The sequence below is a fragment of the Poecilia mexicana genome, unplaced genomic scaffold (genome assembly GCF_051168715.1).
Source record: "Poecilia mexicana isolate PSO_F unplaced genomic scaffold, ASM5116871v1 scaffold_6, whole genome shotgun sequence".
NCBI classification, from domain to species: Eukaryota; Metazoa; Chordata; class Actinopteri; order Cyprinodontiformes; family Poeciliidae; genus Poecilia; species Poecilia mexicana.
In genome coordinates this window covers 19,939,828-19,955,243 of record NW_028263375.1, presented here as the reverse complement: position 1 = coordinate 19,955,243, position 15,416 = coordinate 19,939,828, and the positions used below count along the sequence as shown (strand labels likewise).

Below are 15,416 nucleotides of genomic sequence, written 5' to 3'. Positions count from 1 at the left end.
TACAGCATATAAGAGAGACAAAAGCTGTAGATAATTTTAAAGATAACAAAACAATTTACCATGTTGGAGCAACTCTTGGACTGTGGCTGTGTACTGTAAAAAACTTTAAACTTTGGGGAAAACTGAAAGATAAATATGAGCAGCAGCCTGACCGAGGCCTGTTTAGTCCCTGTCACATATTCTTAAGAAATACATGTATAAATGAGGAACATTTACTGAAATGTATCACACTAGCAAGTGTTCCAGAAAAGTATCTATAAGAGTTTAAAATTGAAGAGACTCTTTTTGGAACGGATGAAGGAAATTACGAACTCATGGTAAGCACTGACTAGTTGTGCTACCATAAATATTGCAGTAAAACGGTTAAACTGTTGTCTTCCTTCAGAGGTTTCTACCCGCTCTTACGCAGGGACACACACACAAATGCTTGGGTGTGCAGGGCAGAGATTTTCATGCACACATGCACCCCCACACGCAGCAGTAAGACTTTCTCCCTGGCCCCTTCCTCTCTGTCAGTCTGTGTCTCTCTTTGTTTAAATATAGTATAGTATTTATCTTTCATTCATCCGAGTAAAGTTTAAAGTTTAGTAAAGGCTTTTATTACAGATTTCAGGTTAGATGGTGGTGTGCTGAGATTTCAGGCATACACGGAGCAAGACTCTCCCCGGATACTTTACGACATCAGAGGCTGTAGGACCAAAGATCAGTTCTATCTAGGATTTCGCATAGTTGAGGACATCACAGGCTGTAGGATCAAAGGCCAGTTCTATCTGCCATGCTCTAAGTTTTTTCTCATGTCCCGTTAAAGATCATGATGCAGCACTTATCTATAGTCTGATACCAAATAACTGACAGAATAAAATGTCAGATGTATCCTGCAGGTTTCTCATGCTTGAGGACAGACATGCATGCGCACACACGCAGCAGTAAGACTCTCCTCGGTCCCCCCTCCTCCTTGAGGACAGATACACACGCACCCACATGCAGCAGGTCTCTGGTTTCTCTGTCAGCCTGTGTGTCTCTTATGGAACAAGAGTTAAAGGCATTTAATTCCAACACTGTGTATCAAGAAGACAATCTGTTTAAAACCAGAGGTAGTTACAAAATTCCTAATCTAATTCAACATGGTTTAGAATATACTATATTTATTTATTCACTTATATTTATTAATTCAATAGTCACTTTTTTTTTCTTTTTGAGGGGGAGGTCACAAGGTCACATAGTTTCCATAGGAGGGGGAGGGGAGAGGTCAAGAGATCACATAGTTCCCATGGGGGGAGGGGGTTTGATATCAATTAATATCAATTAATCCATCAAATTCCGATTAAAATTTGACAGAAGGTGGTATATATAGTCTTCTCTCCACCACTGGTTTTTTCTAAATCTGTAAAGATTTTAGTTGATTGTGCAGCTTCCACTCGGAAACGGCATTTTAGAGAACCTTAAACATTTTTTATTTTTTTACCCTTGCATTTTCAAGTGAACAGTAAAAACACATCTTCGCTGTCAACGCTGATGAGTTAACCTGACCTATGTCCCCAGATGCATTATACATAACGACAACAACGGCAAATGACATGTTTTCAATTGTGCTGCAAGTGCTGCAGAACCTCATTTATAAACTTAAAAATAATCCTCTGTACACTGTGCTATTTGACTCGTGCTTTGTTGTTTACTTGAATTATTTGTGACAGTTTGAAGGTACGTCCACATAAAATAGTCAAATATCTTGAATATGTAATAATATCACTTTTTTTGTGTTCTTTTGCATTTTGTGTCACTTTCCTATTGGTTTGTGTTCTGATTTGTGATTATTTAGTCAATTTGAAAGATGTGATACTGAATGTGAAATGAGCTTTTTTTTCCAAAATGGAAAGAATAACATTGGCCAGTGTGACAAAGTCAGAAAGGACCTGTCAGAGGATTTGAGTTTACTATGTCACCAGCTACAGACAACAGAAAAAAGAAAATATGAACGTCATTTGAAATAGAGAGCAAACCTCACCTTCCCTGTGCACTAAATACTCACATGGTGACAAATGTTACCAATCTCAAATCTCTGCTTGGTTATGACTAGTGACCTCCACTCGTTAATGTCTCGTAGCTGTCTCGGAAGGGACTGTCGAGGTGAAAAAAATATCTTTGGAGACGGGTAAAAATACTTTTTAGGAATTGGAAAGCTGTGCAAATTAACATGAACAAAGTGTGTAAGTAACTGTGAAATCTTGGTTTTTATCCAGGGTTAGAAAGTTATGAAATTTTCGGTTCAATGTGCAATCAATAGATGGAGGGAAGAAGGCAAAAAGTAGGTGATGTACAAGACAATACTTTCCCACAGCCTAGACTGTGGGAGCTGTCTAGGCTTGTGGGAGCTGAATAGCTTGTCTGATCAGACGCAAACATTATGACAAACAGGGACCATACACACAGAGCAGTGAGCAGATAATCTGTGGTTATTCAAACCATCACTTATATATTTGGGTGTGAAAGAGGCAATGCAATAAATAAATAAATAAATAAATTACTATGAATATTCAGATAATCTGCAGGAAGTGCTTTGTGTTAGCCATGAGATGATCCCTGGTCGTTTTTATTCCTGTACTGTGCAATACACTTAAATTCCTCTAAAACAGGTGTCCCCAAACTACGGCCCGCGGGCCGGATCCGGCCCGCCTCCACATTTGGTCCGGCCCCCTGAACAATACCAGAGAGCATTCAGATTTTTTTTCATATATTGTATTTTCCGGTTTATATGTTGATTTTTCTTCAACCACCAGGGGGCTCTTTAGCAGGAAGTGTGTCCTGTATACTGTGGGTGTTTTGTTTTGCATGGCGCATTGCTGCCATCTGTTGGACTTTTAGGGAACTGCTTGACTTTTATGTTATTTAATCAGTAGGGTTGTTTGCTAGCGGTAGAGCAGATGAACACACGTGTTTGTTATGAACGCCTCATTCCAGGTCGAGTTCTTCGAAGCAATGCCTCTAAGTAGCAGCTTATACTTCAAAACGAGCCTATATGTTAACATATGATAAAATAAGTAACTTGTTTATTGAATTAGTTTTGGAAATACCTGCGGGCGATTTGATTATGTGCTACGTCATAGGCTGCTAAGATTTCTTAGGTCGTTATGTAGCATTGCAGCTCATAGCATTCTGAGGTAGTTGTTGTATCAGTTGTACTTCTAATGTATGTATCTGAATGTAAAATACTTCTGTAAGCTGCTCTGAGCTCATACTGAGTTGTTTGTGTTTTGACAGTTTCACTCCATTCTACATGGAAATAAAGAAAGAACTAATTAATCCTGACTCGTGTGAAAAGAGTTAGGCTGATAGTTTTGGTACAAGACACCATAGCGAGACCATTACAAAGTGAAACATTGGAAGTCAAAATTGGAAATAAAAGAACGCGCCCATTAAAACGGAATTAGGTTTTAATAGGGAATTGAAATTTCAGAATGTTGTTGATCAGTTAAATTGCATTTAGGGGAAATGCTATTTAACAGTTTTTTTAATACTGGGATCATTATGAGAATTTGAGGTATAGATATTAGGATCCAGTAGATGGCAGTAGTGCAACAATAATGGCTGCAAGCTGATGTTGAAATCTAAAGAAGAAGAAAGCGCCCATTTTCATTTAGCACATGCCAGGACACGAAGGATCAGCACTTTTACTGTTACAGTTACCGTTCGGAAACTACCGTAATCAGTTCAGTTAAATCTAAACTTGGCAACTTTTTCTTTTTCAACGTAATTTAAATGTGATATTTAATTGACCTGTTATGACTAAAATTTTGGGTGTCCGCCCCCCTCTGCTGCTGCTACATCATTGTGGAAAACCTGGAGCAGCAGAGAAATCTGCGGCTTATATGTGTATGTTTACTGGTTTAAAAAAAAAAAAAAAAACTTTGGGGTTGTGGTTTATAGTCCAATGCGGCTCACAGTTAGGAAAATACGGACTATAATCCTTCCTGGATTTTTTCTGTGAAGAACCCAGAGAGGGTTATTTGATTGTGCTTTCTGGAAAATAATACATTTTTACATTTAGGCACTCCTGCAATCGTCACACCTTTTCTGTTACAAACTGTCTCCGGCCCCCCACCAGAGAAGGGAAAAGTTATGTGGCCCTCACAGGAAAAAGTTTGGGGACCCCTGCTCTAAATGGTCATTCCTGTCGAACAAAAATACCCTTCATTTAAGAAGATCCCCCTATGCCTTTTTAAAAACTTGTTTTCAACCCTGCTATATGCAGCATTCTTTACATCACACTTTGATGGAAAGTTTGACAGGTTGAAAAGTTCAATCCCCATCACGTCACCCGTCCCTCTGCTGTTGTGGCACATGTCATTTTGATGGGTGATTTGACAGGTCTCCCTTCCAGATCAGACTTCCTGTCATTTTAAAGGGAAGTTTGACAGGTTGACCTTGTGGTGGAAAATTTTAAGGTTACTATGATTATTAACTCAATCAATGCATAACGGTATTATGATTTTTGTGTGATGCACGTTCTCATGAGAAAGTCTTCTGGAGCCATTTCTCTGGCCTTGGAATTACAATGAAGTTATTAAATTGTTCCTTTAGGGTGGAAGATAAAAGCGGGTTTATTTGGGGGAAATAATCAATGACACAAACTTATGTTTGAAGTATGTGGCCAGAGGTTACTGTAAATATGGTCATATTACAGTAAATACCCGACCACTTCACTTCACTTCAGGTTCTGACGGCGTTGACTCCAACAGTCCTTACAAAGAATGATAATAAATGTAAGCCCTACCTAAGAGTATGTAAAATGACCGATGAAGACAGACGTCTGATTCAAAAAGAGAAGAACATACATAAGGTAAAATGTGTTTAAAGCAATGTTTCACTTTTTTATGATTTTGATATTGATGTAGAAATATTAAATATGTTCTTTGATAATGTATGCTTTCATACTATGTTCTTTGACAATACAATGCATAACATAACCTGATCACGCTCTGAGCTCACGCTGAACAATGCCTGAGGCTCCTGGTCATTGTGAAACGAATGGCGGCCGCACTATTATTGGAGGACCTGCCTGGGAAAGAGGAAGTGGCCATTCTTCGCTCTCACGCAAGGATGTTTGTTAAAGAGTATAAAAATGGGGTAGTCCCTCGTCTTGGCAGAGTCTGCTGTGGGTTGCGTACAAACGCCCAGCCACGTGAATGCTGCTCTCTGCCTGGACTGACGGCTCTCCAGTCTTTTGTGTCACGGTAAGAGCGATATACTAAAGGAACACACTGTATATAGCATCACGTATCAATGTATGAATGATTGCTTTGCTTTGCTGAAATCTGTGGCGGAATAAGACGCATTTATTCTAGCAGATCAGCGTGTTGCCTCATTTTTGTTGCCGATCACCGCCGATCCTGTTCATAATTTCACGGAACAGATATCAAAGGTAATCCTTTAGATTCTCTAATAAATCCAATCAAACATGATCACAAACTATATTCATTGGTTTTATTTTTTAAATTTTGACTTACTATAAATTAAAGTTCATTCTCATTTAAGTTGTGTCTTATCATGCAACCAAGTTTTTTTCTGTTTTCTTATCATCTTGGTTACAGGCTCGTACAAGTTGTGGAGTAATCTTTTATATTACTAAAAATGTAGGTTTCTTGGACTTTCTTGGAATGTGATTATTGTAGCAAAGAATTGTTGCTAAAGAGATTTGTACTGAGCAGAATATACTGAAAGTAGCAACTCACCATTTATTACCGGTGCATAAACTACAATTCCCATCAAGTTTGGATCTGACACAGTCTTGTCCAGAATAAGCCCTCCAATACTGAAAGACAAATCACAAGTTGGTGAATGTTCAATTGATGAAACACAAATACAAACACTAAAATATTTTTTGCTAACAAAATAAGGAGAAAATTAATAAATATTTATATGTATCATGCTCTGGAGCAGAGATGGTTTTGTATTTTTATTGAATGGTATTTATATGTTACAATTTTTCCAACAACTAACTAATAATTGAGGAAAATAAAGAATTTTAAACATATGTTGAACCAAGTGCAAACGCAGAGATGAATACCTGCTGATGACCATGGCTGTAATGATTGGTTCCCAGCCTGAACGGAGCAGGATGTGACTGGCTGGATGTTTGGAGGAGATCACCATCCAGACAGGAATCAGACACAAATACAGAAGATCCACCAGGTACAACACATATGGATAAAACTCTATCAAAAAATAGGAATTACAATTATTTTTAATTACCAATTCCACTGTGAAAGTTGCTAAAATAGGTTGAAAGGTGCCATTAACTGCCAAAAAGTTCATTTTGTGAGTAATGTGTATAACTCTTTCCACTGCTTTAGCGTTCAAACCTTCAAACCAGTTTTCTTACCCATAAAGGAGTAGAACCACTGACTAAAGCACGCCAACAAGGAAAGCGTGATAAGATCGCCAAAACTGGCTGCTAAGGGCGTGGCCACATTATCAGGATTGATCCCCATCCGCTTGGAGCCAAAGATCACTCCCACAACAACGATGCCTAAAGAAGATCCCAGACAAGAAGAAATTAGAATAAAATGGCAAAAAGTAAAACTTGGATGTTGCTGTTATATGTAAGAGAGACTATATATACCACCTTCTGTCAAATTTTAATCGGATGATTGATTGATGGCTGTGACTAATTGATATTAACTGACTAAATTGTCGGTTGATAGTCAGCATATATTTGAATTTGTGCAACAAACATTGAAAGAAAAGAAAAAAACTATATAAAACTTGAATGACCATTCAGTTTGATAAATATCTACATACAGTATCATTCAATAAATCAATAGAAATCCAAGTGCTCACATCAAAACATCAAATCTAAATAAATAATACAAATTTTATTAAATAAGCAGATTTATGGTTCACATTGATCATTTATACGTTTTAGTAATGGAACCTTCAACAACTACGGGTGAACTATATTTTGTTAGTGAACACACTTAAGCATGTAAGATATTGGATGGAGGGAAAGAATCATTAGGGCCAAGAAACATACAGCATATAAGTCAGAAACAAAAGCTGTAGATAATTTTAAAGGTAACAAAACAATTTACCATGTTGGAGCAACTCTTGGAGCCTGGTTATGCACCGTAAACTTTCAACTTTGGGGAAAACGGAAAAAAAAATTTTGAACAGTATGCTCACCTAGGCCTGTTTAGTCCCTGTCATATATTCTTAATAAATAAATTTACAGATGAGGAACATTTACTGAAATGTATCACACTACCAAGTGTTACAGAAAAAAAAACATGTGAGTTTTAAATGTACTTAAACCAACCTTTACTATTTTGGAGAAAGCATGAAGCACTGAGAAGATCAGTGTTGATTCAACACCAGGAAAAAGACTGAAGCCAAGTAGAATTCACAACGATGTGAGGACAAATTCTAGAAAGGGATCGATGTTAGGGGTTGTCTTTCACTTTAACTGCAGAAACCTAAAAGTTAAATTTGAGTAGCCTCATGTAGGCCTGTTTACTGCCTGTCTCATAGCCTTAACAAATACATGTACAAATGAGGAACATTTACTGAAATGTATCATACCAGCAAAAATATAAGAGTTTAAAATTTAAGCGACAGTTTTCAGAACAGATGAAGGAAATTACAAACTCATAGTCAGCACTGACTAGTCGTGCTACCATAAATATTGCAGTAAAACAGTTACATTTGTTTTCCTTCAGTGGTATCTACCCGCTCTTACGCAGGGACACGCACACAAATGCTTTGGTGAGCAGGGCAAAACTCAGTCCTCTTCCCTTATGAGGTTCTTCTTTCTGTGCTGGTCAAAAGCAGAAAGTTATTTTTTTTTGTTCAACTATAAATAATACCCTGGGAGCTTTTTAACATCCCTCACAGAAGTATCTTTGAGGATGGTCATATCCTCCTCACACAAATGGTGTGGTGTGGTGAATCTATAGGCTGTCTTATGCTTGGGTCACGTGCTGGACGCATAACTGGTGTGTTGTGGTGAGGAGGTCTTTTGACCATCTCATAAGGTCAGTCCTCTTCCCTTATGAGATGGTCAAAAGAAGAGAAGTTTTTTTGTTCAACTTTAAATAAACCACTGGGAGCTTATTTTTAACATCCCTCACATGAGCATCCCGAGTTGGTCGTGTCAGCTCACACAAATGCTGTGGTGAATCTATAGGCTGTCTTATGCTTGGGGACACGCGCAGGACGCATAAATGGTGTGGTGTGCAGGGCCGGGGTCACTCCGCTTTGAATGTATTCACCATCTCCACCCAACCGGCACACACCTCAAAAAGAATCAAGCGCACTCATCCCTTTCACTTCTCAAGCTCAGCAGCCAGATATTATTTGGAATATATTTATTTATTTATTTATTCGCTGTGTTTGGAATACACTATATTTATCTATTCACTGCTAACTTACGAGTAAATTATTCCGTTTCTATTGACCAATTCAAAGAGGTCCCCTAAATAAAGTATTTGTTCGGGGAGGGAGAGGGTGAGGGGGAGGGGCATCCGGTCACCGGATCAATTAGTCACGGCCATCAATCAATCATCCGATTAAAATTTTACAGAAGGTGGTGTATATATAGTCTCTCTTTTGTACATTATTTTGACACTTGCATGGTGCTGTAAGTTCTAGGAAAACACTTAAAATTTAAGGGATATAAGTCAGAAGTTCCTGAAAAGTACGAAGATCCGAAGTTACGGGAAATTCCCTGTAACTTTTGGAAAACATAACTTTAGTTCATATTTTCCCAATATTGTTGGCAGTTTAACGATCTGACTCAGTTGGATCTCTAGGAGCAGCTGGGGTCTGCAGTCCATTCCCTGCAGACCCCAGCTACCTGGTTGACCCAAAGTTCAGAAGCATATTGTGCACTGTGTGGTTTTGAGAACAGTGCTTACCTTGTAGCAGTGATGCCAAAAAGGCAGTAGAAAGGCTGGTTGAACAGAGGAGTACTATATGGCTGAAGGGCATCTGTCCATCTGCCATCCAACCCAGCAGTGTCACCATAAGAGAAGCCAACAGACCCAAAACTGTGGCTTGGAACTGGGAAATTTGTCAAATGAAAGGATCATTAACTTTGAAAAAAAAGAGAAATAGTTAGTTCTTTAGTTAAATTAACATGTCAAGATAAAAAAAAGCACCTGTTTAAGTGCAAGGTTTCCACCAATCAGCATCCACCTTTCTCTGCAAGAATCAATTTTCCCGGCATTTACCTAGAAACATCAAAGATGTATAAAAACGGGGGAAAAAACAAAACAACCTAATGTTTTATCAAAGAACATTGGGAAAAATAATAAAATGCTTCCATTTTGTTGTCATACTTTTGCTAGGTGACCTTTGACCTTTCAGTTAGGGGAGTTAACATATGGTATCCGGCAACCGGATGTCTGGTTAGCTGTTTTATGCCGCCGGATATCCTGTAACCGGATGTCTGGTTAGCTGTTTTATGCCGCCGGATATCCTGTAACCGGATGTCTGGCAGTCAGACTTTACACCACCAGATTGTTTTTACACAGTACCCAGAAATGAGACCAGGAATGTCTGCCATTCATGGGATCAAATGTTTGTTTTTTTGTTTCTTTTGACAGGTGACCTCTGACCTGTCAGTGAGGGGTCAGAGGTCATGTACCAGGTTGTACAAACTGGATGTAGCAGTAGAATACTACAACTGCATTAAGTGGTCACAGAGTCTGAGAGGAAGTCTCATACTCAATACATTGTTGTGTATTAATTTTTCTGTGATTAACAAGCACTTCTGTCTCACAACCCAAATGAAGATGCACCTTTAGCAACTTCCTCTTTGCATGCTCTGAACATAAATTGTCCCCGTGATTCAATCAAAGTTTTCTTTTAAATGTTTCGTTGGCTCTAGTGACCTTTATTTGACAGTGAATTGACAGGAAAGAGGGTATTGAGAGAAGGAGAAGACATGCGGCAAAGGTCGCCAGGCCGGGAATTGAACCTGCGACGGCCGCATCAAGGACTAAGGCCTCCATATGTGGGTTGTGCTTAGCCCCTGCAAAAGAACATTTCTCTCTGGTAGGTACAATTTGAACCTAGCACAGGACACCTCTTTGTCCCCGTCTTCTTTGTGACACTTTTGTTTTTGGTAAACTCCTTCCCGCCTTTATGAATTAGCCATGGAGACATGTATCAGCAATAAAACATTTCTCTGTGTTAGGTACAATTTGAACCTAGCACAGGACACCTGTTTGTGAGTTATTTAAAGTGCAACACAGTCACAAAGGGGAGGGTCAATGGCACTGGTGCTCAGTGTGGGTACTCACAGGGTATTAAAGGGTATTAAACACAATTTAAGTTGCGTTTGTGATTTCCTTCATCCAATCAAAAAAAAAAAAAAAAAACTGAATCTATAAGAACTAAACAGATTAATTCATAGAAGGAAATTGCCTGGGACACTCAGTTATGGGTAATCATTAGCTGGGCGAGTCTTACTCAATAAACCAGCTAAATAGATTTTCTACAAATCCTGATTATGTAAGACTCAGCAGGTTTGGGAATCTCAAAACATGTTGGATGGAGAGCTCTTTAAGTGTTAACCTCTGAGAGTAGGGATATAGGAGGAGAGGAGTCAGTTCATCCTATAACCAAATTGCTAAAGGACAGCTGTCTAAATATTATTTGGGTAGTATGTTTACTTATTGGCATCTGCATGAATTAGAGACAAATTTTGTTTTTAAGAATTTTTGATTGTTATACATTGATTGCACAAAGGACCAGACGCAAATCAAGCAAATCAACAAAAGTCCAAAAACCTCTGAGCAGAGCTGTGCTTGTCAAGTTTGCATTCAAAGGACTCACAGCAGTGGACAGTCTCGATGCCATAGTCATTTCCAGGTTCCCTTTCATACCTAAAATAGCTGGAACCAGAATGAAGATCTCAGAGATCTCCTGGAAAACATCCCAGCTCTGCCACGAAAAAACACAGGAAACAGCTTCATTAGACCACTGACTCCATCATTGATCTGAAAGAGGCAATTATATTTATTAGAAAATGTTATTTGTTTTCACCTAACAGCATATGTGAATGAGTTCTGAACTCTCTTATTTTAACCCCCCATATACTTGCTTTATTGATCTCAGTGCACCACCGTCATTTTTTCTCTAACAACACAGTTTCCACCAAGTCTTTTCTCAAACTTTTCTTATCTCAAACTTTTCTTATTTCAATCCATTTTCCACCAAAGTTGTCTGTTGTGTCGCTTCCCAAACCACCCTTTTCATTAACTTTTCATTTCTTTACATTTCTATTTGGCTTACATGTGTCTTCATAACCTTGGCTGATTGACCTGTATATGCTTTCTCACCTGCACAACATCAAGCAGCATCCCAGCAGAAACCGTCCCGAGTCCGGCCAGCACAAACGGCACCAGAATCTGTAACACCATGGAGCACACCGATTCTGTGGGTCCACTTGAAACTTGTGCATCCTTTGCTCTCGTGGATCTGCTGAATCTGGACACATTCGGAAGCTCACTGGACAGCAGAGGGTCGGACTCACTGCAGTCCTGAGATTCGCCCTCCAAAACATCACTGGCTGGAGATAAACTTCCACGAGAGCCACATTGGCTTCCAGAGAGCTGGGAGAAGGATTGGACTGAGCCATAGTGCTGGCTGCCATGTGTTCCCAAATGGCTGCTTTGGGACAATGTCTTATCTGGTGATTTTGGGACAACCATGGTGAAAAGTTGGTCTTAGGCGATGCTTCTTCTGCTGCGCAGAGTGGTGATTTTGGAACCTGAAAAATATCTGAAACACTTGAGAAATTAGACAAGTGATGAATTGGAAGAGCTCTTGGACTCAAATCTTAATTAAGTCCCACTGCTCCTGTAAAAAAAAGGATAAAAACTGCATGTGTTCCCCCCATTCACTCTGTCAATATTCTGCCTTATTTACTGCAACTAAAGGCCACTACTGCTAAAAAAAAAAAAAAAAAAAAAAAACTGAAAGAATTTGTCTTGTATCAAAAAAACATGAGGTATTTTCCTGAAAAAGTGGAGAGAAAGTAGTTAAACTTTCTGAAACTTTCTAGTGGAACATCGGTGGATGTGGGATGATGAAGAAGACCCAGCCAACTCCACAGTATGGATGCAGATGGATCGAAGCGGACAGTAAGGAGTGCTGCGAGAGCCAAATGTGTGACAGTCAAGGGTTAACTGATAAATGACATCTGTGTGGGGGTCAAGGGTTAAAATTAATAGGTGTGACAGATGGTGAGGCTCAGGGGCTTAATATGTGAAAGGTGAGATGGTGAGGTCAAGGTTAGGAGTCAATGGATGACTGAAAGACATGTGGTCAAAAGTCAAGGGTTAATGAATGAGTGACAGAGGTGGGAGGGAGGCAGTGTTAATTAGTCCAGTTTCTACACATTAATACTTATTTGACTGTAGTACTGCAATAGTCTAACAAAAGCTTCTACTGAAATTATTTCAATTATTAACTTGAGTTTTCCAAATCAGTATTTTTATTTTGAATGATCTCTTTTGTTGGGGGGAAAAAATAGTTCACTGCTGTTGTCTCAGTGTCATCTGATGGCATGGATTCCCCGCATCATCATTCCTCATGCTTGTTTACCATTAGGAGCACTGAGGCCACATTGTATGATATGAACAGGGTTATTCATTTAAAGTTCTGCAGCGATAAGCAGGTACCAACCCAACAAGATTATCCAGTTAGTGAGGAGGAATGGTGCATAAGTGCAACTTCATCGCAAGCTGTAATCATTTTGGAAAAATACTAAAGTGGTGAAAATGGCTCACATGGTGAAATATTCAAACTGTGTAACTTATTAAATGTTGGAAACTGAGCTAATGGAGATTAGGGGCTAATGTGTAATCATACACACATACAGAAATGAAGGAAAGCAACAAGCGTCAAAGAGTGTCAACAAAGAGACTATATGTACCACCTTTTGTCAAATTTTAATCGGAGTTTGATGTGAATAAATAAATATAAGTGAATAAATAAATATACTATATTCTAAACCATGTTGAATTAGATTAGGTATTTTGTAACTACCTCTGGTTTTAAACAGATTGTCTTCTTGATACACAGTGTTGGAATTAAATGCCTTTAAGTCTTGTTCCATAAGAGACAGAGAAACCAGAGAGTCTTGCTCCGTGTGCGTGCATGTAGCTGTCCTCAAGCATAAGAAACCCGCAGGATACGTCTGACAATTTATTCTGTCACTTATTTGGTGTTGGACTACAGATAAGTGCCAGATCATACTCTTTAACAGGGCATGAGGAAAACTTAGAGCATGGCAGACAGGGCTGACCTCTGACCCCACAGCCTGTGATGGCTGCCTTGGAATACGTCAGACATTCCTTCAGAAGGAAAAACAATAAATCCACTGCTGCATGGTCCTCTTTAAAAGGACCATGGTCCTCTTTAAAAGGACCATGCAGCAGTGGATCTATTGTTTTCCTATCAATTAATATATAAATTAATATCAATTAATCCATCAAACTCCGATTAAAATTTGACAGAAGGTGGTGTATATATAGTCTCTCTGTCAACATCATGAAGCAGAAATGTTCTCATCTTGATGCAATGTCTCTCTGCATTCAGTCTCAACCCTTAATGCCAGTGTCCTCATTTTTAAATATCCACAGCCTTACCAAACAGATAAGTGATAAAGTAAAATGTCTTACCGTTTTACATTGCTGGAAAGACTTCTACTCTGTGACACTGCTGCTGCTCAGGAAGACTGTCTTCATCTGAATGGTGCAGTCAGTATCCACTGTGGCATTACCCATTAGCCCTCTGCACACACTCCTTCAAATAAACACTCACATGCATGCAAACAGAGCCTCCTCTCACACAATCTTATACCCTTGTGTGAAACAAATCAGCAACTTACCTCTGTTTAGGTTCAGGTCAAAGGAACCTCCTCTGTCTCTTTTGTAGGTATCCTGAAAGTTGAGGAGTTAAAATTTTCAACAGGGCCTGCCTGTTTTTGGGGATTTTTTAAGTTTCTTGTTTTTCAATTTTTCTTATTTTTAATTGATTTTATAAATATTGTCAATCTAAAGCTGCAGATCTCCAGCATTAGCTTAAGTGTACATGAAACTGCTAAGAAAACAGTTTGAAAACTGATGCATTTTGTACTTCCATATTTTACTCTCGTCTATGTATCGACAAAAACAATTTAACGGGAAAGATAGTGAATCACATTATGCATAACAAAACACCAAAACACGTGCATACAACAAGCTGTGGGGTGTGTTTTAACCTACTAGCTATTGCTTGTATTTATGCCACATAATAATTATACATATTAACTTATTGAATTTTCGGAGTACATTAACGAACTTCTTATCGCACTCTGAAATAAAAAACGATCTAATTAACGGACTACTTAAAAAAAACTGTTAAATATGCTATAACAAGGTCAGCGCGCTTTGACGGTTAACCTGCAGCTAGCTCACGTTGCTAAAACAACGACTGATACGATCAAAAAGCATTCAAAACAAAGGAATCTAAACAAAATCAAAAAAGGCGAACCTACCTTTTACTGACTCTTAACGCAGTAGCAAAGGTTGGACCTTGGATTTAGGATCATATTTAACTGGGAGCTGGAGCACGCTGTTATTCTATGGAGGCTTGTCTCCAACTGCTCCGGTATCTCATAATTATGACTTTGAAAGTCGAAATTATGACTTTGAATCTCATAATTATGACTTTGAAAGTCGAAATTACGACTTTGAATCTCATAATTATGACTTTGAAAGTCGAAATTATGACTTTGAATCTCATAATTATGACTTTGAAAGTCGAAATTATGACTTTGAAAGTCGAAATTACGACTTTGAATCTCATAATTATGACTTTGAAAGTCGAAATTACGACTTTGAATCTCATAATTATGACTTTGAAAGTTGAAATTATGACTTTGAATCTCATAATTATGACTTTGAAAGTCGAAATTATGACTTTGAATCTCAATTATGACTTTGAAAGTCGAAATTATGACTTCCTGTTGGTCTTTTATTTTTTCTTTCATGGCGGAAATGGGCTTCCATACTTGCCTGCGGTCAATCACATTGTGAGGAGTTTTTCAACTTTTGTTGTGCTAGGTGGGTTCAGACTGTAAATTTGTTGATATATAGAAAATGTTTTGTAAATTTGTTGATATATAGAAAATGTTTTGTGAGTGTTTTGACTGTTAATTGGTGTAGCAGTTGTCTGTTATTTTACTGTTTATTGCTGTTTATGTTATTTTTGATTGATTGAATAAGAATGTTTTGTTTTGGTTTTGAAAAATTGTTAACCGTTGTAAGTGTTGTTTAAACTATACGATCACATCTTAAAAAACAAAAAAAAGAAATAAAGAATTCTGAGGAACGCTGGTGGAGCCTGTCGGACCACTTGCCTGCGGTCAA

General features: G+C 38.4%; 1 protein-coding gene and 1 long non-coding RNA gene across 6 annotated transcripts in view; one reads left to right on the top strand and one right to left on the bottom strand.

Moving 5' to 3' along the window:
- slc41a2a (solute carrier family 41 member 2a) overlaps positions 1 to 11,711 on the bottom strand; it is a 24,308-nt gene extending 12,597 nt beyond the window's left edge. The window contains exons 1-7 of the mRNA XM_088006372.1: positions 11,340 to 11,711; positions 10,834 to 10,941; positions 9,153 to 9,224; positions 8,910 to 9,054; positions 6,380 to 6,526; positions 6,065 to 6,212; positions 5,730 to 5,809 (exon numbers count right to left, since the gene is read on the bottom strand). Coding sequence (XP_087862498.1) covers positions 5,730 to 5,809; positions 6,065 to 6,212; positions 6,380 to 6,526; positions 8,910 to 9,054; positions 9,153 to 9,224; positions 10,834 to 10,941; positions 11,340 to 11,711 — 1,072 coding nt within the window. The remainder of the gene's footprint in view (positions 1 to 5,729; positions 5,810 to 6,064; positions 6,213 to 6,379; positions 6,527 to 8,909; positions 9,055 to 9,152; positions 9,225 to 10,833; positions 10,942 to 11,339) is intronic.
- Positions 5,088 to 15,416, top strand: LOC148158691 (uncharacterized). 5 transcript variants are annotated; one of them, XR_015763058.1, is made up of 4 exons: positions 5,088 to 5,231; positions 5,346 to 5,419; positions 6,101 to 6,189; positions 9,901 to 15,416. It is a non-coding gene; the product is annotated as an uncharacterized LOC148158691 (long non-coding RNA). The 5 variants fall into 5 exon arrangements; XR_015763057.1 differs by having other exon boundaries at positions 6,351 to 15,416; XR_015763060.1 differs by having other exon boundaries at positions 6,101 to 10,050; positions 11,358 to 15,416.